General features: G+C 42.0%; 1 protein-coding gene across 5 annotated transcripts in view; it reads left to right on the top strand.

Moving 5' to 3' along the window:
• ARVCF (ARVCF delta catenin family member) overlaps positions 1–23,034 on the top strand; it is a 269,893-nt gene that overhangs the window by 243,462 nt on the left and 3,397 nt on the right. For 4 of the 5 annotated variants that reach the window (XM_082774079.1, XM_082774083.1, XM_082774082.1 and 1 more), the window contains 8 exons: positions 9,452–9,579; positions 10,555–10,705; positions 12,077–12,269; positions 13,388–13,499; positions 14,105–14,195; positions 15,353–15,406; positions 19,493–19,584; positions 22,147–22,260. In XM_082774079.1, coding sequence (XP_082630205.1) covers positions 9,452–9,579; positions 10,555–10,705; positions 12,077–12,269; positions 13,388–13,499; positions 14,105–14,195; positions 15,353–15,406; positions 19,493–19,584; positions 22,147–22,248 — 923 coding nt within the window. In that variant the 3' untranslated portion in view covers positions 22,249–22,260. The remainder of the gene's footprint in view (positions 1–9,451; positions 9,580–10,554; positions 10,706–12,076; positions 12,270–13,387; positions 13,500–14,104; positions 14,196–15,352; positions 15,407–19,492; positions 19,585–22,146; positions 22,261–23,034) is intronic. The other variant, XM_082774080.1, reaches the window with a different exon arrangement.

Genomic DNA, 23,034 nt, shown 5'->3' with positions numbered 1-23,034 from the left:
GGACAGGGGCTCGAGGCCAGAAAAAAGGCAATTTGGAACACACGATCCTTAGTTAAACACACACCAAATATTAGAGAAAGGAAAATGGTGGGTCCAGGCAGCCAGAAGGCAGAGGAAGGTGTCCGTTAACAGTGCTGTTAATTTGCAGTGACGAGTCGAGTTCTGAGACGTTTCTATGTTATGAGGTTCTTGAACTTGTTGATAAGGTACTAACAGCAATATCTTGTATTTTATTATTGGACATGGCTGTGGTGTGGTATTTCGATGGGTGTTCCTTCAGGGAATCACTCAGTATCTCTCTCTCTTTAAGAAACACATTTTATGCAGTAAGCTCAGACCTGACAGTTGGGCTGGACTGTTAGGCATCTGCAGCAGTGCAGGCAGTGAACAGTCTGTCGTAGATCTCACATCTGTTCAGCTGCATCACGTAGCAGCTATGGTCTGAGGAGGAATGGCACACTTTTACTGAGCTGGATGTGGGTTTTGTAAGGAAAATATTTGTATCCTGTTTTGGCTTTTTTTCCAGCTTAAGGAAAAGTCCCTAAAAACACGCATGTTCTGGCGTGTATACACAAGTATGCAGTTGTAAAACCACATTTGTTTTTGTAATGTGAAAAGTAACAATTTTCCTCAAGCTTCCAGTCCTCATTAGCTTTACCAGCCATCTCTCTATTCTTCTTGCTCCTTTGGGAAAGCTTGGCTAAACAGAAAAGACCTTCGCAATATGCTTTGAAAAGCAGGGAGTTCAAGCCCTCCCATAGTGGAGAGTAAGCAAATTCCAGCCTAGAGATTCCTTCATTTAAAAGCTTTGTATATTAAGAAGTGGGGTTCATTTTCACACCTGCTTGTATCAAATGAGGCTTTCTGTAATGTCCCCTCATTGCTGCATCTGTCCAGAGTTGCAAATGGGAACCATCTTTGGCTGTGCTTTGGATCTTGACTGCTGTGGCATCCCCGCGTGTTCTTGGCTTGTCCTTACAGCTCTGAGGATATTAAGTGGACACCTCCCTGGGCTTCCACGTTTTCTACTCATGTAATCTGGCCCAGAAGCCAGACAGACCGGACAGTGTTCTCATTTCTACCTTGGATTGTGCAATCCGTGTAATTGCTATTCGGAGGGGTGACAAAACAGAGCTGTTTCTTACCACACACTAGGAGAGACCCCTCAGGGCATGTGAGCAGTCACCAAGCTAGACCATCTGAGCCCTTTTAGGGAGGAAGAAAGATCAAGTGAAATTATGGACCCTTGTGGAGGCAGGAACAGATGTGTCAGAAGCACCCATGGTCAACAGGAGCAGCAGCACCCCTGAGATCTCAAAGAATGAGCGTGGACATTTGACTTGGTCCACTGTTGTTCAAATATTCTTATTATGTAGCAGACAGCATCTGGAAAGTCAGCTTTTCCCTCCCAGGGAAACAACATGATCAATGACACGCTTCGCATTGATCTTGTGTGCTTGGGCCAAATTGCTGTCTGTTTAAGGAGTCCCCAGTGCCACGTGCATCATCGCCGTGCCCAGTGTCCTGTTGGCATCAGCTGTTGGAGGCACGCGTCCAACCTGAAAGCTTCAGGAAGAAGCTTCCCTGGAGGCAGCGAGCAAGACTGTCTGCATCTAGGAATATTTGCATTGCTGCTTTCCTAGCACATCGATCTGCTGTCAGTGAGATCACCAGCCTGATAAGCCTAATCTGTCTTCTGTCTTCAAATAACAAAGCAGTTGAAGCAAGAGTACACTGTAACATGCAAGACCACCAAAAATGCACAGAATCTCTCCAAGCAAGAGAAATGTTCACCTGCAGCTTGGAGTCTGTGGTGTGCCTGAGCTACCACGAGTACACTACCCTGCAAGGGTAGCAGCATTGTGCTCTGAAACCCTGCAGAGCTTTGCTGAGAGTTAGGTTCCTATTCACTTGCACACGTGAACCAGGATTGTGAACCAAGCTCCAGTTTGAGATTTGGCATTGGTGTTGCAGGGCCTGGAGTGCTTTTGGGGGCTTGCAAACTCCATGGTAAAGTGGTTATGGAAAAAGGCGAACCTGTGCTTTCAAACAGATAGTGTTTGGTCTGTAGCTCATGAAGAAGAGACTTCAAGGTTTGTGTTGTGTGTGTGTGAAAGAGAGAATGGTATTTAGTGGGTGATTTTAGGTAAAAATTGCATTTCAGACTGCACTCATTTTTGGAATAGCATGCCTGTCTATTCTCTTTAAAGGAAAATGTATTTAGTTATTTCTGTGAAGTAAATAATAACTTTGGATCAGGTGAGGTAGCAAAAAAAGGAAGTATTGACATTTCATGTACTGTGTCTAAAGTCTTCAAGGTCAGATACAAGTCTTCTGGGTCTGGCATCAAGGAAGCTATTTACATGCATCTCCTATTTTAATCATTCAGCCAAAGGGTTTAATATTAACTTCAGATCCATAGCACTGTTGCTTGTAATGATGGTTTTTATCAAAAAACACACCAGAGGTGACCTACAAATGCTTAAATGTGCAGCTCAGCAGCATGCCTGCTCTCCCTCTCAGAGGAGACCCTCAGCAGTTCTCCCTTCCCTGCATCAGCCTTGCTGCCAGGTATTCCCTGCCCTTCAGTACCAGGCCTTCAGGGACATCCCATTCCCCTTTCCAACTAGTAGCTTGGGTAGTGCTCTAGTTACCAGCAGCAGCATTCGGATCCTTATTAAGTATTGGTCCTCCAGAGCCTTCTCTGCTGATTAGTGAACAGAGGAGAGAAAGTTGTTAACTGAATATCTCCAGCTGCCAAGAGACTTCACTGCATAGGCTTGAAAAAAAAGCCTTTGTTGTTGAGCAGTGTGTCGGATGCTGTTGGGAGAAATGCTGCTTGCAGGTTGCTTGGAAAGGAAGATCTGTTATAGCTTTAAAATATCTGCTCGTAGAAAACAGTGTGCTGGAACTCACACAAGGTCAAAATGGGTTGTGTTTAATTGAGCTGTCTCTTTGTTAAATTGCTTATTCTTTGATATGAAACGGAATACAACTAATCTCATACAAAGCAATCTCTGTAAGAGGAGATACCCCGATGACAGCTTGTGGAGCTTGGGAAACCTAAAAAATAATAGAAAAGGCAAAAGACAGTTTGCTTTCTCAGGCATCCTTATTTCTCCTGTGCTGCCTTGCCCTCCCATTTCCTCTCTTGCTGCCCTTCTGCCTTCCCTGAGACTAGCCCCTTGTTTTTTTGCATACCTCCAGGCTTTAAAGTGCTGATAGCATTCCTGTTACATCCTTGGCAGGGCTGGGGGACTGCTTCCCTTTTGAACTCGTGAGCCATTGCTTTTTTCATTGGGGGAGTAGGTGGTAAACTGGGAAGAGTTGACATAATTTTAGAACTTGAGTGACTTGGTAGATTAGTTGGAAAGGTCACACACTATGGCCGTATTCGTTTTCTAAATAGAAAACCTCCTCTTAAATATTCCCTCAAGCCTGATTTGAGTCTCATGTGTCCCATATTATTCTGGTTGTTCTTTTCAACACCATTTAAAGGCAGCTCTGTCTTTCTTCAGTGCTCCTGCTCAGCGGTGGATGCTGCATTCTTGGCTGAGTCTCTGCAATAAGCATAATACCTGCCCTGACTTGTGCTCTGCCCTGACATGAAAGCTAGAAAAACTCTTCATAATGTTCCACCTATTATTTCTTCTTCATCCATTGGAGAAATTTGCGCTGCCTCTGTTGTATGACATTCAGTATTCTACGTGTATCAGTATCGAGCTGCATTCGCCATCGATTATTCCAAGCGGTTGGCTCTGTTGGAGCTGGCTGCGTTTTCGCTGCTGTTAAGCCTTTCAATTAGAATAATCTTGCAAGTTTATATTGGCATTCAAGCTGTGCACCGGGTGCTGAAGCACAGCATACAGATGGAATGGAGCTGATGGGTTTTTTTGTTTGTTTTTTTATTTTATTTTAAGGCTCTGATTACTGTTTTTATAAACTAACCAGATGCCTCCCCCGGCCTTCTGTGTTGTTTTTGGTGTTTTTGTTTTTTTTCATGTAGCGTACTATGAATCTGCAGGGTGAGGCTTCCTGGAATGGGAGGTGTTGTGCTGCTAGACTGACTTGCTGCTTAGTAATGAAAATATATCTGTAGAAAATGATTATGAATTTTGGCTTGCAACTGTTTAACTTGCAAACAATGAATTGCATAGTTTTTAATGAAGTTACCAGCCTGCTGCCAGGAGAGGGCAAGAGTCTGAGATGTGTGGAGCTTTTCTTTCTTGCAGAATCAAATTGTTAGGTTCTTTTACTGACATGAGGCTTCTCTTTTGGCTCATAGCTTCCTAGTTGCTTAGGCAGCTGCTTTCTTTTCCTACAAAGTCTGTTAGCGTATGACCTTGCAGAGAAGTTGCAGTTTGGGCTCCACTCGCTCCATCTGCTGGTAGCTGTCACATCTTGCGCCCTGAATTGGCCGGCACGGAGGATGAGTGTATTAGCAAGTGGTGCAGCTCTGTATGAGGAGATCAGCCCTTGAACTTCCTCACGTTGCTGGTCAGCACACCCTCAGTGCGGTCCTGGAGTGCATCTGTTGGTTTAATTTCATCCCAAGATGGGTCCAGATGGTGCTCTGACTGCTCTGTGTTGGGAACCAAAGTGCAGTAAGTGCAGGGCAACTGGGAAATTTATTTCAGAATTGGACTGAATTAAAACACTACTGTAAACATGCCTGTGGACACTGCAAGAACAAGCAACTGTAAGAGTTTGTTTTAGTGATTTTTTTTTTGTTGTTTGGGGTAAGGTTTTTTTTTTGGTGGTGGTGGTGGTTTGTTTTTCTTATGGTAGTGTCCCCTGCATCTTTCTAGCTTGGTATGAAATTTGCTTCTCTTTTTAAACAGTAAGTCAGAATTTTTGTCAAAATAGAAATAAAGCAGCATGTCTGCTCTAGCAATAGGACTCTAATCTGACCAATGTGTGCATGTATATAATTTCCCATGCCTGTAGGGTGATAATAAATCCTAAATGATGTGAGTGGGAAAGGGAATTTGATTTGGCCACCTTGCTCCAAAGAGAGATGTCTGAATCTGGGATTAATCTGGTATATCAGAGAGAGGCACCTGGTGCAATAATGTGTGTTATTGCCAGAATGTAGCTAAGTATAGGCATGGTATCATCACTGCCAAGATGAAAGCAAGTAAGTTTGTGGATGAGATGATCCACAAAGTGCTGCATCATTCTCAGCACACTGAACGCTGAATGGATCAAGATGGCTATTCACTTAATTCCTCAGGTCTTTTCCATGCAGGATTGAAATTGCTGTCTATGCTCTTACTGTTCTGTGGGTGAATAAAGGATAATTCACTTGGCAGCATTTGGTGGGGTGAACTTCACACCAAGCTAATCCCATTGCCAGTCTTGAGCAACTTGGGTGGAAAGAAGCTCATCTTCCTTTTTTCTGAAATTTGCAACCACAGCATGTTGGTGAAGATAGTCTAATGTGCAAGATCTTTCTTTGTATAAACATTCATGCCAGTGGTTGGGGGGAATGTGTAGATGCTGTCAAATGTCTGACACTCACAATGACATCAGTGTCCAGGGCATTTTCTGCTTCTCTAAAAGGGAAAAGCTCGTAGAGCCAAATTGTTTGCTTTGCATTTTGCAGATGTGTGTGTGAGCAATAAATGGCTTATTCCCAAGTGTAGATTGCAGCTCAGCACAAATCTATAACCTCTGGAAAAAGGCTCATTTAATCTGGGAGAAATTATCTTTTTAAAAGGCAGTGCTGAATCTGGGCTGTAATTGCAACAGTTTTTAAAGGAAAAGAAAAACAGTGGGTGTTTTTTCTCATTTGATATATTACCTATTGCTAATGACCCTCTTTTCTCTTTTCCATTTAAAAGATGGACATAAGCAATTAGCCATATATTGCACAAAAGCGGCATTACCTGAAAAAATAATTAAGATGATCCTGAAATTAAGGAAATCAGTTTAGAAGAGAAGCAGGTGCTTAATGGAGGTGAGACCAGCTGTGCTTCCCAGGAACGTGCTTGAAGCGCTTCGTGGAAAATGTGCAAGGCCTCCACACAACGCTGGAAGGGAACGTATAATAATTCAGATAAATTGCATTCTATAAATAGCAGAGCTGGACTCATTAGGACAGGAGACAGATGGAGAAAAAGACAAAACTTGTTTGTTTCTTTTTAAGGGACTGTAATGCTTATGGGAAGTGTCAGCTTGTCGTCAGTGAGGGAAAAACCCTCCGGTGCAGGAGCAAGTTTCTTGCTATTAGGTTCTCATCTCTGCTAATGAGCAGCTATCCATGAGGGGCATTCCTAATACTTTGGTTTAGTAATTCCTGCATTTTTCAGGCATAGGCAGACTTACACAGAAGTGTTGCAGTGCTGGAAGTGCGCAGCAGGTGTGGAGCCCCCAGCTGGGGCAATGACATGATGGAGGACAGCATCTCATCTATGGTGCATAGCACTTGCTAACTCCTTTTGAAACAGGTGTTAATGGAGCAGAGGCAGAAAGGTAGATGGAAAATGGGGCTGTGTGGAATGAAGTGGGAGTCATCCACCAAGCTGGCTAAGAGATTATGCCCCAAAGCAAAAATGTACTGGCAGTTGGTGGAAGAAATTCCGAGTTTTATTGAACAGAGAAGGTGGGAGACACGGAGACGTTTCTGAGATGCTCTTACATTGGTAAGTAGGAAAAAGGAGAGGCTTTCATGCATGAAGAGAAGTAATGACAGCAGGCAGGTGGGGGGTGCGTGACTGGAATGCAGCTCGAACTGCAGGAGGTAAGCGGAGGTGAGAGGGTTATTGCTTCTGTGTGCATCCGAGTATTCAAACCCAGGGAGGTGCTGAGAAGGAAGAAGGAATCCAGCCAAAGTCCAGCCAAAAAGGAACAGACAGGCTGACAGAAAGGGCAAATTGTAGACTGCGCTGAAATCACAGAAGAGGGTGAACTTGTGGGGATGTTTCCAAGTGTGATGCAATTATGACTAGGCAATTTAAAATGAAGCCATCAGAAGAGGACTGCAGAACTGCCTTCTGTTCACAGTCACACACAGTTCTGAACTCAAATACAGATGCGCTAAATGTTCTGTATGAATATTCTGTTAATTAACCTACCTTCAGCTTTTTGCTTATCTGATTTGTGTTTCAGCAAAGCTTCCTTGAAAGATAAGTTTCCAAATTCCAGTAAGCTATCTGAAGAGATTTTTTAAGTATTAGTGTTCGGGAAAGTAATACTACACACTGCTCAGGCAGCACTGCTTTTTCTTGAGGAGTTCTTAGATTGCCAATTCACCTTGTGAAGTGGCAGAGGAGAAAGGGGATATGAAGGTCATACTGGAGTCAGATAATCACAAACTTATTCAAGGAATGGAGAAGAGCTATACAACTGTTCGTGCTTCATGTATTAAGTAACTACAGTTTTTCTCAGCATTCAATATAGGGGGCAATGATCCCAGGGCGAGGAGAGGACACTGGAGAAGAGGAAAATAAGTGGTATGGATTGGCAGGATGCCTTTGGGGATTGCCACCTGTTGCAGCTTGCACATAGCTGTAGGTGTCATGTAACAAGCAAATGGTGGCATTAAAACCAGCCTCAGACGTGGAGCAGGTTAACTATCCAGTAGATTAAAAAGAATGGAAGTGTGAGTGAGGAAGCTGAGCCGGGAGAGTGTGAGACCACACACCGGAGCTCAGGGATCCTCGTGCATAGATCACTTTTCTGGTATGGGGCAAAGAAACCCCTGGCAGATGAAGTGTGTTTCCAGTGGGATAAATGAGCCCTGTATATCAAGAGGGGGTGACATGGCCTTGAGTTTATGGTTAGCAGTACACATGGTTTAGAGTTCTGAGATCTTGGCTTGCGCGGTCCCACAGCTGTAACTACCATGAAAACCAGGGAAAAACAGACAAAATGTAAGGCTTTCATTTCAGAAGGCCTTTTTATCCTTCTTAGCAACAGACGATTTTTAAAAGGAAAATTCTGACAAGATATCCATTTGATAGGGGAGCATTGTTCAGTTTTCAGTTTGATTTGAGATGTCTGAAATATGATAATTTGTGATATGTGCTGAAAAATATGTATATGAGAGATGGCTGATTTAGAAGAGAGTGCTGAAGAGAGGAAGTGATTTATTTGTGTTTGTAGGTTTCTTGTCTTGCTAGTGGAAAACTTGCTTTGAATTATGCTACGCTTCTGGGACAGCATCTTGTTAATGCAAAAACATTCTTTTTGTGTCTACAAATACCTTAGTTTTAGTTCTTCTACTAGCAGGCAAGCTTCACGCTTCCTTACCCACCTCATTCATACCTTCATGCTTTTTTTCACAACGTCCTTTTTTTTCCAGAAATGTTTTCATAGATAATGCCTGCTTATCACAAACTCTCCAAAAGTCATCAATCCAGGAAGCACCTTCCAGCTGCAGTCACTGTAGATGTGTCTTTTTTGACCGTAGGTTGTTTGTGCTTTCCTGTACTCAACAAAACATTTTTAGGGGGATTAATTTGTTGTTGACAATCTGAACAGCACCGTGATCTCCTTGATCTTGTTTGTCTGGCAAGCGCTCTAATGGGATGTTCACATACTCTTCCCTCATCAGTGCAGTGTGGTGCCACACCTAGTGAAGAAAGATAGATAAAATCGCTTCAAAATGTGCAACAACTTTCTACTAATGATGTGTCCTTGCCGAAAGCAGGGCCCCTTTTTACTGGGGTAGATGGATAAATCCTAATCCTTTGAGATGAGGAAATTAAGACACGGATGCTCCTGTCAGTTACTCAGCATCGCAAAAGGAAATGGCAGAGCTGGGAGTAGCTCCCATTCCTGACGAGCTTACATTGCAAAGCCGATGCAGTGACACTAGGGATACTTTGTTAAGACATGTCTGTTGCAGCCTTGTATTGATGTTACGTATGTTGATGCTGGTGTATTTCTTTACCTAATATTTGAATAAGAGTCAGCATTTCTCCCTGCCCATTCCAACTGGGGATTCTCGTCATTCTGACATCTTGCATCTTCCTTTCCTTGCGTAGGAGTTGTGAGAAGGGGGTGGGTGATGGGATTGGAGCTTGCTCTCTTTGGCCCTGTTGTTGGTGACTGTGAAACAGATAATTTGAATGAAAACAGGAGTGCAAGTTTGCATCCCAGGCTACAGATGCAAAGTAAGAATTGTAGCAGACAGTCATTGTCCCTTGTCACTTGCTATTACCTGATAGACAGGCATATAGCACAGCACAGGTTTCAGAAACAATTGTCCACCCAAAGACGAGCAAAGGGACCTTCAGCGTAGCTGAATGTCCTGTAGATGAGTTCCCACGTGCACTGCTTTCAACAAGCATGGGTAAAACATCATGGACATGGCAGAAGCCTTTCTTTTTGTGGCATATCTTTCTCGTGGCTGTTCTCTTCTATGATTAAATAAATAAGTTACATGTTCATTCATACGTGCCTTCTCTGCTTCTCTTGCTTCCATTCTCCTCTTCCTCACCTGCAGGCTTTGAATTACTGTACCAGCCAGACGTGGTCCGCCTGTACCTCTCCATCCTCACCGAAAGCCAGAACTTCAACACTCTGGAAGCTGCAGCAGGGGCTTTGCAGAACCTCAGTGCTGGCAACTGGACGGTGAGTGCAGACTCTTCTCTTTAGTCTCTTTTATTTCTTTTGTGCAAGCAAAGAACAAAGCTACATCCATTGCAAGTGCACTGTAACCTTGTACATTTATGTGTCCTTTAAAAAGGAGGGAGGTGGGAACCCTGAAGAAATTATTTCCATTTTATTTGTCCACTTAAGATGCTTTGCAACTTCTGGACAGATGGTGTTTACATAGTGTCACTTAGCTCATGACAATTTAACCATGAGCTGGCTTTACTACTTAAACCACTTAACCGTTGCCACATCCCTTCAGAAAAGCTTGTTGTTAGATGTTTGTGTTGTGAATACTGAATTCATTGGATTGTCAGATTGCTCAGGAAATGTACTCCAAAGTGTCCTCTGCTTTTTTTTTTTTTTTTTTTTCTCTCTGAGCCATCCCTAGTGCTAATCAGGCAGTTCTCAAACTAGAAGTGATCATGCCTGATCACTTCTAGAGCCCTATAGCTAAGTGGGACTGAGCAGCAGCCTGAAGATCAGGAGGGGGACACTTTGCAGCTGTCTTCAATACAGTTTATTTTAAAATCAACCATGAAAAAGAGTAAAAGTATGAAAGTGGAGGTGGGGGGAAGATAGCATGCTTCGGATGTTTTGCCATTCCCTCCAAATGACCTCTTTTTCCTAATCCAGAGGGATGTGTTTTCACACTGAGATGTTTACAGAACAGATGCTAGTGGATGATACTCCTTCTTTCTATTTCTGTTCTCTTTCTCCATCAGCTTGCGAAGTTGCAAGGTGAACTTCCACATCCTTTCTTCTTGGTGCTCGACGAATCTGAATGATGCATTAAAATTGTAGATACATCAGCACGATACCTCCTAGCTAGTCTTTGTATTTCAAAAAATAATGAATTACAGCACTGAAAGAAATGCCAGAGGCAAGGCAAGGGTGGGTATGTGAACTCACAATGCTTTGTGTTGTTTCTTTTTCCTTGTGTGTTCTGATCAGTGGTCCACGTACATCCGTGCAACAGTGCGGAAGGAGAGAGGCTTACCAGTGCTTGTGGAGCTGCTCCAGTCGGACTCCGACAAGGTTGTAAGGGCTGTGTCAATTGCTCTGAGGAATCTTTCAATGGATCGCCGCAATAAAGATCTTATAGGTATTTTCTGAACTTTTCTTACCAGGCTGGGATCTTGGATACCCTTGAGAGATCTCATGGTTTTTTGGTCAGTTTGAGGGCTCATTTTGCATGCAGTTTCCATCAGTGCTCATTACTCTCTGTAGCCACCAAGTGAAGAGTTGTCAAATCAGAATGTATTTCCAGCCCATTCAAACAGGCCATGGCTTAAGGGAGGTTTCTAACTCAGGATTAAAAGTAGATGTGGAGTTTTGCAGGAGAGGGGAGTGTGTGCGTAGCTGTGCAGAGGACTGGGTGGGTTAAGAGGCCGCTTGTCTCCTCCTTAGCTCCAGCTGACATGGCACGTGCGCCTGGCTGCATATGGTGGTTACAGATGTGTTGTTCCTCAGGTCTGCTATTAAAGATAGAGCGGCAGCCTTGCGCTTCGTGTGCTGAGCTTGCCTGGGGAATTGCAGTGGGCTCTAAAGTTGTCCCCTCCCTTTTTTTTTTTCTTGTGTTCTCCCTCCCCCCTCATCCTTCTGTGTGGTAGTTGCTGTAGAAGCTGGATACCAAACAACTTACCATTGAGATAGTCTCCTTCAAATTAGTTCTTGTGCAGTGCTCACTAACTCCTATCCAGTGGAGTAAATATGCATTTTTTTATTTTATTTTTTTCAGAAAGATTCATCTGTGAGCTGAGTTTTCCTCTGGATGCCTCTATATATTTAATTAATATATGTTTAAACTGTGACCTTGTTAGGCAAGGAAATATTTGGGACGTATTTAGGGCCATCATTCCAAGCTGATGGCAACATGGAATCCTGCCTTAATACATCAAGTTTCTCTTTTAATAGTTCAAAGATGTAGCTAGGCAAATGGCAGAAACCAACACCTGGGAGTGATAAACTCCTGGCTCCCTGTTTTTTCTCCAGTACCATACAATGTGAAGGCTATCTGGACCCAGGAAGAAATACTTTTACCTTTGTTGGATGAAGGTTAATAAATGCATGGCTGCACACCTTGCCCCAGAAGGCCTATTACAAGGCTAAGTTGAGTAAACCGTGTGCGTGTATTAGCATGAAGATGTGGCATTAGCAGCAGCTACCGGATGCTTTTTGCCTCAGGCACTGCAAAGTATGATAGATGCTGGCTGTAAAAATCCCAATAAAAACTGCATTTTTTCTCCTCACTACCTTTTAACATTCATGATGGAGGAGTTTGTCTTGGATATCAACTCTCAATCACCTTGAAATAATGAATGATAAATACACTGTTAAGTTACAGTCTTGAGGTTCAAAACACTTGCATTATGAAGTTTTTTGATCTGGCAAGCACCCTTGAACTTTATCATTCAGGATGGGAAGCTGAAATGATTATTAAGGCTGAGTAATGGTATCTCTTCCCCTTATCTAGGTAGTTATGCCATGGGTGAGCTGGTAAGAAATTTGCCCAGCAGGCAGCAGAGATCCGCAAAGAACCTGGAAGAGGATACAGTGGTTGCGGTGTTGAATACGATCCATGAAATCATTACTGACAGCTCAGAAAATGCAAGGTCTCTGATCCAGACACAGGGCATTCAGAAGCTGGTAGCTATCAGCAAGTCAAGGTAAGTGACAGTTGAAAGCAAAGTGCACAAGAACTCACTGCGAACCTGAAAATGTTACTATGAACAGCAGTGGTTTGCTTTGCAGAAGTATTTAAGCATCCTAGCCTTTCCTAAGTGTAGCTAAAGCAATCAATATATACACAACATAAAATCATACCTTTAATAGGTTTGTGACACACACACACACACACACACACACACACACACACACACACACAAAAAGTGAATTGGGTGAAAGTTTCTGCTACGTTAGGACAGGACATGTTAGAACATGGCAGCATTCTTTTCCAGGAGTGCCAGTGATGGAATCTGCTCCTTTTAAATAAAATGGTTAATGATATTCAGTAATTATTCTGGCCAAGGGGCTGGTAGTGTTAATTCAAAGTGACAATCTTTCTCTGTGTGATATTGTTGAAAAACTGTTCTGACTCCTTTACAGAAAAGTTTGTTTAGCCAAGTTAGACACAAGCTCATTTTTTCGAAACGTATTCAGGAAGTTTTTGGGAGAGTAACTGAAGCCTTTGCTGGGTTGTATTTTTATGAAACAAGAAAGCCAAATATCTAGCCCTGTATTATTTTATAGAGCTTGCTTGTGTACCGCCTTAGTAAGGAATGGCTGGAAATTAATTTGGGGATTAAAATTTACTTATATTGTACTAACTCAAATTGCTTTGTAAGGTAAAGCAACCTCATCAAGTTGTGAGGTATATATATATAAGTTGATGTGAAGGTTTGAAAAGCAGCTCAGAACACTTGGGGGAACGGGGAAGGGTGTTCTCTAAATACATCCAGGTAGAATTGGAATCCATCTATTTTCTGTTAATGGCAAATACAGAACAAAAGGGTCATCCTGGCCTCAGTGCTTGCCTAGGAATGCAGTGTTGAGAAAACAGAGATCTGCAGAATTTATGACTTGTTGGATTTCTCTTTTTCTCAACAAATACCCATATATGTGAAGAAGTCACTAAATGATTTCACATACATTCTATAACTCATAGACTCTAAGCACAGCTCTGTGAAGTACTAGGTACCAGGATCTTGTTTCGGTACAAAGAGGTAGACGTGAATAGACTTATGTTGCTTGATATTTGACATTCTAATTTTGTTTTGCAAATCAGCCAGTCTCCTAGAGAAACAAAAGCAGCATCTCACGTTCTTCAGATGATCTGGAGTTACAAAGAACTACGAAATGCCTTGCAGAAGGATGGGTGGAACAAATCACACTTCCAGGTAAAGATGCTGGGTCTTAGGTTATAGAAATACCCAAGTGGAATGCGTCCTAAGTTAGTCTAATACTAATGTCAGGTAGATTTTGCAGGCTTTGATTCTGTTCCTCTAGGTGATAAAACAATATACGGTAATCTATCCAGTCATAACATCATCCATATATACTTGCTGAGTAGGTTTTTCAGTGGTCTGAGAAATGCAGCTTTTTAGTTTTTGGAAGTGTGCCACCTTGCATAGGTCAAATGCCCATGCTTTACTCAAGAATTAGCATGTCTTTTCTCCTTTGAAATGTTTTATTTTTATTTAGCAGCATAGGGCATATACCTGTTCTTGAAGTGCAGCTTCCTCACCTTCCTTTGTGAAAAGGCTGAGCTCCTTTTACAGACCAACAATGGAGCCTTGTAGATAATGCAAGAATAAATAAATAAATCCAACAACAAATCTATATGAAAATAATTTAAAAAAAAATACTCCACTGCCATATGATCAACAGAAGTGGGACCTAGCAGTGTTCCATGATCTTATTCCATACTGTTGGTTAGGTGATTTTTTTCTAGTTCAATTTCCCAGAGTGGCAATTTCATATTTGTGTGTTTTTTGTCTTGCAGTCTGTTTCTACAACTCCGAAGGGTTCCAAGGGTACTGCTGGCAGGTCTGCCTATGACGACAGCACTTTGCCTCTGGTGGATAAAAGTCAAGGTCAGCTCTGCTCATTATCACTTTTTGTATTGTGCTTTGCTTGCTTGCTTGCTGAATGTGCCACATCTGTTATAGAAGTGAAAAGGAGGGCAAGGAGTAAGGGGGTAAACATATTTTTTTTATGTGCTGCTTTTTTACTCCGCAGTCACAAAATGGGCAGTCCTATTAGCTGGATATAGGTAGTATTCCTTCCCCTGTGAAATGCACGCTACTGATATTGCATACAAGTTGAGAAAACAACATAATCAGTTAAGTCTTCTTAGGAGAATTTTGGATAAATGTGAAATGGAATATAGGGGAGAACAGCTTTTTTGACCACGTTATATATTAGTAAATCTTGCTTTCAGCCAGGCAGTGGGCTTGGAATCTTGGTACTAGAATTTTTCCTTTCTAAATAAATGTGGCTGCTTTGGCAATGCTTCTTCCTCTACTGTGCAAGTTTTTTCATTTGAGATGGTTTATCCAAACGCTAGTTAAATCTAACTGCTGTTTGTTTATCAGGTCTGACACAGCTGTACCAACACTGGTGTATAAAGCTTCAGCTGTAGATTCATTGTGACTGCTTTGTCTCTGAGTCTAGTTCTGGTTTCTAATACTCAGATATCTAAATTTCTTTTCAGAAATCTGTAGTCTCCCTATGATAGTGTATCATATTGCACTTAACCCTGTTTAACTGCAGATTACTGCAAAGAAAAATACAAACACTGTCCTGCCACCTTCTGTCTGTTTGATCAAATTTGGCAGATTATACAGACAGAGAATGACTATGGTCAGATCTGCAAATGGATTGTAAACTTTTTATTTTCTTTGTGGGTTAGCTTTCTGTTGGCTCAGCAGGCTGCTTGATTTGTTCCTGTGACTCAGAGAGAAGCTTGTTAAATGGTAGGTAGTCCACAGCAGAAATGGTGTTTCTGTTACCACGTGGAGAGAGGGAGCTCTGTAGTGCAGTGCCAAAGCAGAAAATAAGGGTTACGTGTGCTGTCTGGAGAGCTTAAATCAAACTTACCTTTCTGAATGGATAGCAGTTGATTGCAGGCTTACTGTAAAAGACTATTCAGCACTTTATGGACTTCTCTGTTCTGTGACTTATATACAAGTACCAGGTGTTGAGAAAAAACAAATGTAACTCAGGTAGTTTCAATGTTTCTGTTTTATAGATAACGAGAAGGCTGGGAGTCGTGATATGATACCTATGGATGAACTTGGCCCAGGTAAATTCAGTCATAGATCAAACCCTCTGTCTGTTTCAGTAGAGCACACTGTCACTCACAGGAAAGTTCAGCTATTTCTCTGGGTGATACTCTTTCAAATGGATAAAGCTGACATTTAAAAACAGAACATTACCTTACGAAAGATTGGTCACTTTCACTTTTTTTCTTTCCTTCTTTTTCTTTTAAGTACACCTATTGTGTACACACCAATTTCTCCACTACTTTAAGCATAGAATGGAGAAGTCTTGTCCTAGCTTTCATTCTAGCTCCTGGCTCTTGAAGCAGCTGCATTCCATATTCCATATTCCTTCTGCATCTCCAGGCTTACACATCTGTAAACCTGGAGATGCAGAAGGAAGAAGCTGTAAATTTACTTCAGCATGACACTTAAATCCATTCTGCCTTTGTTTTCTATAGGTAATAACAAAAATGTTAGTACATACAATGCTCTGGGCTCTGCCTTTTATTTACCTGCATCTTAAGTGTGCATGTATTTTTCTCCAGCCAGAGAACAGACAACTGCTGTCAACTGAATGCTTTCAGACTGATAAACTTTGCAGTTTACAACTTGTAGAGTGGTGGTGTTTGTTTTTTTTTCTTTACTTAGGTAGGTAAAGGTGCTCTATGTTCTTAGGAATTTGCTTTAGTTCTTTTAGTTGATAGTATTTGTATTTAAATGCTTATATGAATGCCTCCAAATCAAAGTTTTCTATACTGCTATTTGTAGCAAGAAAAACCATCTTGTGTCACTACAGAATTCAGTGGGTTTCCATGCTGTGCACGTGTTAAAGGTACCCATCTGTTCAGCTGGGCCCTTCCAGCCAGGGTGTTCATCCTCCTCCCCTGCATTGTGGAAGACCAGGCTTGTTCCAGAATGCGACCATCTTCCTGCTGCTCTTATATTGCCTCTTTTTGTTATGGTTCAGCTCTCTTCGAGCCTGTGGCTTTACTGCTAACCCATGTTTCCTCTTTTTCAAGACTGCAAGAAGTAACATGCTGTTGTGATCTCAGCTTGTTTCCAATGCCATGGACTCATCCTTCTCTGTAAATGAAATTAATTTGCTATTAGTGTGGCAAGGGAGGCAGAAGAATTTGTTCCCCATCAGTACTGGGCCAGTCAGTTTCCTATTGTTGGAGAGCCTGGGCAGAGTTTGGTTGTCCTGAGCGATGGAAAAAGCGTGTATTATGAGTTACTGTGGGATGCGGTAGACAGCCCAGCACACAGATACCTCAGGTCTGTCAGACTGTATCAGCTCCAGACAAGTGACTCTGTGCACGGTAATCTGAAGATCATCAATGTATATTGTCACAGTGCTGCCTTGGGGTGGCTGTGACCCTGAGCTGTCTGGAGAAGCAGCAGAACTGTGATCTCAAAGCTGTATGCCAAATTTTCTTGGTTCTCTAAAACTGTATCTGTGCCGTAATTAACCTACAGTCATTCAGACGAGAGCATTTGAGATTTCAGAACTGTTCAAAACAGAGACACAAAGTTCAGATGCACCTCTCTTTAGGCATAACTAATTCTTTCTTCTTCTTTATGATGGGTGTAGAGGTTTGATCTTTAAAAGTTGAGAGCTGTGTGAGGGCATAGATGGACTCGCATTCAGCATGCATTCGGCTGTGTCATTTGTGAGGACATAAAAATGTCACTGCAGAATGAATGGCAGATATTCAGTAAAGCAATACAGAAGACAACAAGGAGAAAGTTGAGACAAGAATAAAAAAGCCAAGAACGAGAAGTGCCTCTGCTGCCAAATATAACTTGTCTATAAACCGCATTGTATTAACTCAGAAAAATGCATTGATACTGTGGAACAGTAGGATCAGCATAGGTCTCCTTCGTGCCACAGAAACAGAGGTAATTCTGTTAACTTATTTGGAATTAATCTGATTCCTGGGAGAAGCAGTGCTCACTAGTTTCATTGGAGAGCGCTGGACCTTGAGGCCCTTAGGTATTACTTCTCTGATGCAGCCTCCTTCAAGATATTTTTTATTTTTTATCTAATTTTCTTAGGTGAAAACATGAACTTCCTATCTCTGCCACTGCATATCTTGACAGAATTGTAGCACAGAGCTTGGTTTTCAGAAACACACAATCCATTACTGCTGATGTGTGTGGCACCATCAGCATGCAGGCCACACAACAATGGGTTTACAGTATGAACTGCAAAATATCGTGGAATTTGGATATGAAAAACAAAGTTCTTGACTATTTGTTTTTAGTAGTATTAAGAGACTGTTGTGCTTTTTTTTGTGTGTGTGTGATTACATATCCCTTATTCTGACCTTGCTCACTGGGGTGTATTACAGCTGCCATACTTTACCTCAGTAGCTATTGCTTTCTGGGTGTGGGTTAAAGGTTTCCCTCTGCATCTTAGCAGTTCATTTAAAAATTTGTTGGGATCAACCATGATAGCAGTACAGAAAGGCAAAGTGATCTGGTACATCACAGGGAGTATAATTAATATCTGACTGCAAAGAGCAACCTCTCAGTTCAGAGTTTGCATTGTTGGGAGTCAGGATGTTTCCATCACTTAAACAGACATACGTGAACTATTTACTCCTAAATGAATGACCAATCTGTAGTAGCTGACTTACTAGCAACATTCATGCCAGTCATTTTAATTATTGGTCACGTGTTCCTCCACACATGCTGGCTGGGTGACTGGATGCAACTGGAAGGGTTTGGGTTTCTTCTTCTTTGTTCAAAAGGAATAGCCAAGTGTGTTAGCTGTCTTTGTTGTCAGTATATAACTGTAAGTGAAGTTCTGTGTAGCACTGATTTTTATGCTTTAAAATCTGCATAATGCATGTGTAACTCTAATTCCTTAATTATTTTTAGGCAGCATGGGAAAGTAGTCTTCTACTATCTGTAATGTCAAAAATATACATTACCTCAGGTGCTTCTTGCAGGTCTGTGTGCACTTTGATCCATGAGACATGTAGGAAAACTTGAGCTCATTTCAAACTGACTGTGACCAGCACAGACACCGTTCAGGACCTGGTGCTGTGACTGGTGCAAGTCATGGTAGCTGCATGCACTTCTGTCATGCGGGCAGGTGAAGCCTCTTTCTGACAAGGAAGCCCCACAAAAAACTTGATTTATTTTTTTTTTAATGACCTTTTTCAGGCAAGTAATACACCAAGAGATGAGCATTCTGGTAGCTTTGTAAAAACATTTTAGTGGTATTCTAAGAACCTAGTTCATCAGAACATGAAAACACTAACGATCCCTCAATTACATAAAGGAAAACAAAAGCCTATGGGGAGCTGTGATTGTTTTTACTCCATATTACAATGCTGCAAAAGCAGAGTAGGACAGGATCTATTTGTTACTGATAATGAAGGAAATTTGGTGCATCAGGAAAATAAATTAAGATTGCATTGGTGGACTGATTCAAAGCAGAGGTTAGGAAATAATTAGAGCTGGGTCTTCATAATACCCTCTCACACTTTTCCTCTGTGTGTTAATTGCACTTTAATATTGTTTTCAGTTGTCAGGAGAAAAAGCACCAACAGGTGCTACTTTGTAATGAAAGACAGTCCTAGCACAGCAGGATTCGCATCAAGATTTCTTCCAACTTGACAGTCTCCTTTTCTCAGTGCTCTGAAAGGGACTGTTCCAAATTACTGTTATGTCCTGGTTGCAGTCAGGCTCAGGAAGAGTGGGAACATGCTGCAGAGCATTCAGAGAATGAACACAGCCAATTAATCAGGCTGCTAAGCAAGGAACACGAGATTTGAGCTGAATTTGGAGCTCATTAGCCACAGGGCGTGAGATGACAACTTGCTGCTTTCCTTGGGCACGCTACAAAACTGCAGCAGACTGGGATGAAAACAGTGCTGCTTGCTAATGAATGCCAGCATCTGGCAGTGATATTAAAAAAAAAAAAAAAAAGGCTTTTCTGTTTTAAGCTGGTAAAAATAAAATTTCAGAGCTGAAGCACGTGTGAAAAGTGGGCTGCCAGCATCTTTGGGTGTTGATAGTTTATTTTCCCCTGTTTCTTTGCTGAATACTGCTAGCATCAGCTCTGTTTCTGCTCTTAGTAGTGTTTCATGCCCAACTGTCATATTATTTCTCCTCAGATGGGTACTCCACCATTGATCATCGGGACAAGGAGCGCAAGTACAAGACCACTGATAACACAGGAGATGCCTCAGAGAAAGAACCTTTAAAAGTGAGATTCCTCTTACTGCTGAATGCTAGTTAGTCCCTTTAAAAGAAACAGAGCCTGGTGTCCCCCACAAGAAATACATAGTAGTTAATTACAAGGGGACTTTTAAGGTTGTTTTTTTGTGTGTCTGTGTATGTGTGTGTTGGTTTTTTTTGCTTGTTTGATGTTAAGTTAAAGGCACCATTTTATAATTCAGCAATTGGATAACTAGAAATAAAACCAAAAAGCTGTTTTCCATTGCAGGAGAAAATGCAGGTAATTGGTTAATTGGTTATTGGTAAAGGGATGAGGCTATAAAAATAGGAGGCATTTGTTTTTCACTTTTGTGCAGGCAGCATTCCCTAGCTCTAAAGTGAATAACTGTGTTCAGACTTTATTCCGAGAATAGCCCCTGCAAACCATCACGCTGCTTTATTGTTTTCACCACGAGAAGTACGTGTGAATTTGTGTGTCTGAGTAGAGCAGGGTGGTGAACAGCATTCGTTTCACCATCACTCAGGGTCCTGACAGTAGACATTGGGCATGGGCCAAAAAGATGGAGAGGGAGGGAGAGATGTGCATACTTACGAGTGTTGTCTTCGAAAAACAAAATTTAGACAACCTTCTAGTTGGTGGAAAAAAAAAAAAAAAAGAAAAAAACCTTCACAGCTTCACAGAGCCTTTTGCATTGTGTGCAAATGTCGCTTAGTGGGTTCTGTTTAATTTCTGTTGCATTGCTATGCCTTTTCAGTAGATTTGTTTATTTTAAAAGCTGCTTAATGCTTTTAACAATGCTGTGGCCATCACTTCTCCCTGGCCTCAAAACTAGCTTGTATTTTCTCCTGGGTAGGTCATTCCTGAGGGGGGGTGTTCCTTCAGTGAACCAGGAATCCATGACAGGAAACACTGCAGTTAGTCTGTCGAAAGCTGTCCTTACTAACCTTCAGCACATTGCTGATAATATCTGTAAATCCAGGTGATTTGGGTTCAGTGGAAACAAACTTCAGTCGATTGAAAGGAAAACACACTACATTGAACAAAGGAAATAAAAATGTGATTTGGAGAAAAATCTTCCCATAGATTTAGGAAGAGGTCCTGCTGTATCAATCTGCCTGTGCTAACTTGCCTGCTTATGCATTACCTGCTGTGTCCTCCTTTCCTCTGAAGGTATACCCTGGAGAAAGGTTTAAACCCAGATGCACTTCTTTTAAGCACAGATCACCCTTTTACCATTTGCCAGTTCTGGTTGTAACTGCACCTTGTTGGAGGCTGCCCAGTTAGCTTTTTTAATATAATCACTAATTGTCTCGTGACAACTCCACAGTGCCAACCAGGGCTTCCTGTTTTGAATCAGCAAGTGAATGCCCTAGAGTAATGTGGCTGATACGAAACACTGGCCTGTTTGCTTCAGCTGCTAGCTCACTTTTCTCCTTTGGGCAGTTCTAGAAATAAGTGAAGATTATGGCTGTGTATTGTTTAGGAGGCCTCTGACACCAAAAAAGCTTTTTGCAAGAGAACAGCCACTACAGTTTTCCCATTTAGTCACCTTGCAGCTCCTTTGATACGTGTAGACGTATGGTGACACCTATTAAAGGAATCCACTAGCAATAACGTTTCTGCTTAAACTTTCCCAATGCATTTCTGCTTGACAAAGTGTAGTGAAGACAAGAGGAACAAAATCTCTCCACTCCCCTTGGAAGTGGTTGTGCTCTTTCAATTGTTTTTTGGAGCTGATACAACTGAGCTGATTACTAAAGGCATGCAGCATGCCTCCCTGCTCCAGCGTTACTCGGAAGTGGCAAGAGAGAGCCCAGCTTGAACCAGTGCTAGCAGTATGGACTTTCTAGTCCCCTCATCACAGTTCCATTGTATTATAAGGATGCAGTGAGAGTGGATGCACTAAGCGACATAAGAATTTTGATCAATAGAAGCTTGACAGAAAATGTATTTATAAAGAAAATAGGCTAAGGAAGAAGTAGCAAATGCTTGTGTTATTTGCCACTCGTTTCATGAAAGTGGTTTAACACAATCCTCAAAATTGTGTAATTCAGCCCAAACTCCCAGTGTATGTCTGAGGTGAAGTACAACCCAGAGCTCCAGGGAGCAGCTGCTTTGCTTTCATAAGAAAGGAATAAAAAAAATATTTCACCTCAGCGATGTGCCTGCCACACACAGTCTGTACTGCCTCCAGGTTTTAAGGATAAAGGATAGCCTGAATTCAGCCTGTTGTGTGCCTCAAGGGTCTGCACTGGTGTGTCCTCAGTTAGAGCAAAGCCTGAGCAGCTGCTACTCTTCCTTCTTCCTATCCTGTGAAAGAGAAATACATCTGTGGGGTCTTCTGGCTTGTGAACTGTTCAATAACCATGGCTCTGAGGCTCAAGAGTGACCAAGAATTGTGAATAATAATGGCAGGGAAGTGCAGCCTTTTGGCTGCTGCAAGTGCTCTTGTCGGTATTGTGCCTTTGCTGATCTTGTTTCTTTCTCTACCACTAATTTTCCCTTGTGCTCCTTTGAGCTGACTTGTTTGGTGGTTTTGTTTGATTAATCCGCTCTGTTTTGCCTTTAACTCCTCACCCTGTGCTGCAGAATGACACAAATAGGAAAAACATTAACAGGAGTAACAGGGCTTCGGTGAATCTGGTGGATGCCCGTGACATTAAACCCCAGCCTGTTGACTCTTGGGTCTAATTTGCATGCATGGTAGGTTATTTCAATGGTAATTGGTGCTAGTGATTAACTTGTCTCGTGCATGATCTGTATCACTGTGGAATCTCTTCATGGCTAACTGCTAACTGGGTCCTTTCAGACAAATGATAATGCATTTGAAAAAGCGGTGTTTATATTATTCAGCATGTCTTCAATGAAATGCAATCAAACACCACTGTTTGATTAAAAAATAACCTGTCAAATAACCAGACAGCAAATTAGTATCTTGAATGATTGGTTGTCAGCTGAAACATGAATAATTTCTCCTTGTTAGGCCATGGGAGTGAATTTGAATAGTGTGTTCCTGATTCCAACCATTTTTCCCCTCCAGACTCATTATAAGGACTAGCCTGAGACTTAAGGAAAACTATCCTTGACTGTTCATGGATGTCCCTTGAGGTTCCCATGAATTACACAGCCCTGCCCACCTGCCAGAAAGCTGCTGCCTGTACAGTGACTTTGTGAGGGGAGATGATTTTGGTTACACAAGAATCACTTAGCCACAACTCCCACTTCCTCATTCTTTCTTTTATTGTTGTTATTAAAAAAGGCACCTTTCTGTCACTTTCTAGCCCTCTGCCTTCGCCATGTGCCCAGTTCCTCTGTAATGTCAGTAGCCCTTCTTTACTCCTGCCGCTGCTCATCTGTCTCCCCCTGTCTTGCTCGGCAGCCCTGTGCTCTGGTACCTTCCACCACTGTCCGTGGAGATGCAGTGCTCCGTTTGGAGCAGCAGGTTTTGTGCCCCTGGCTATCACTAAAGGAATACCA

Source organism: Aythya marila, assembly GCF_965140915.1.
Source record: "Aythya marila genome assembly, chromosome: 17".
Taxonomy (NCBI): Eukaryota; Metazoa; Chordata; class Aves; order Anseriformes; family Anatidae; genus Aythya; species Aythya marila.
Note: the sequence above shows the minus strand (reverse complement) of the source record. Positions and strands in the feature narration are given on the sequence as shown.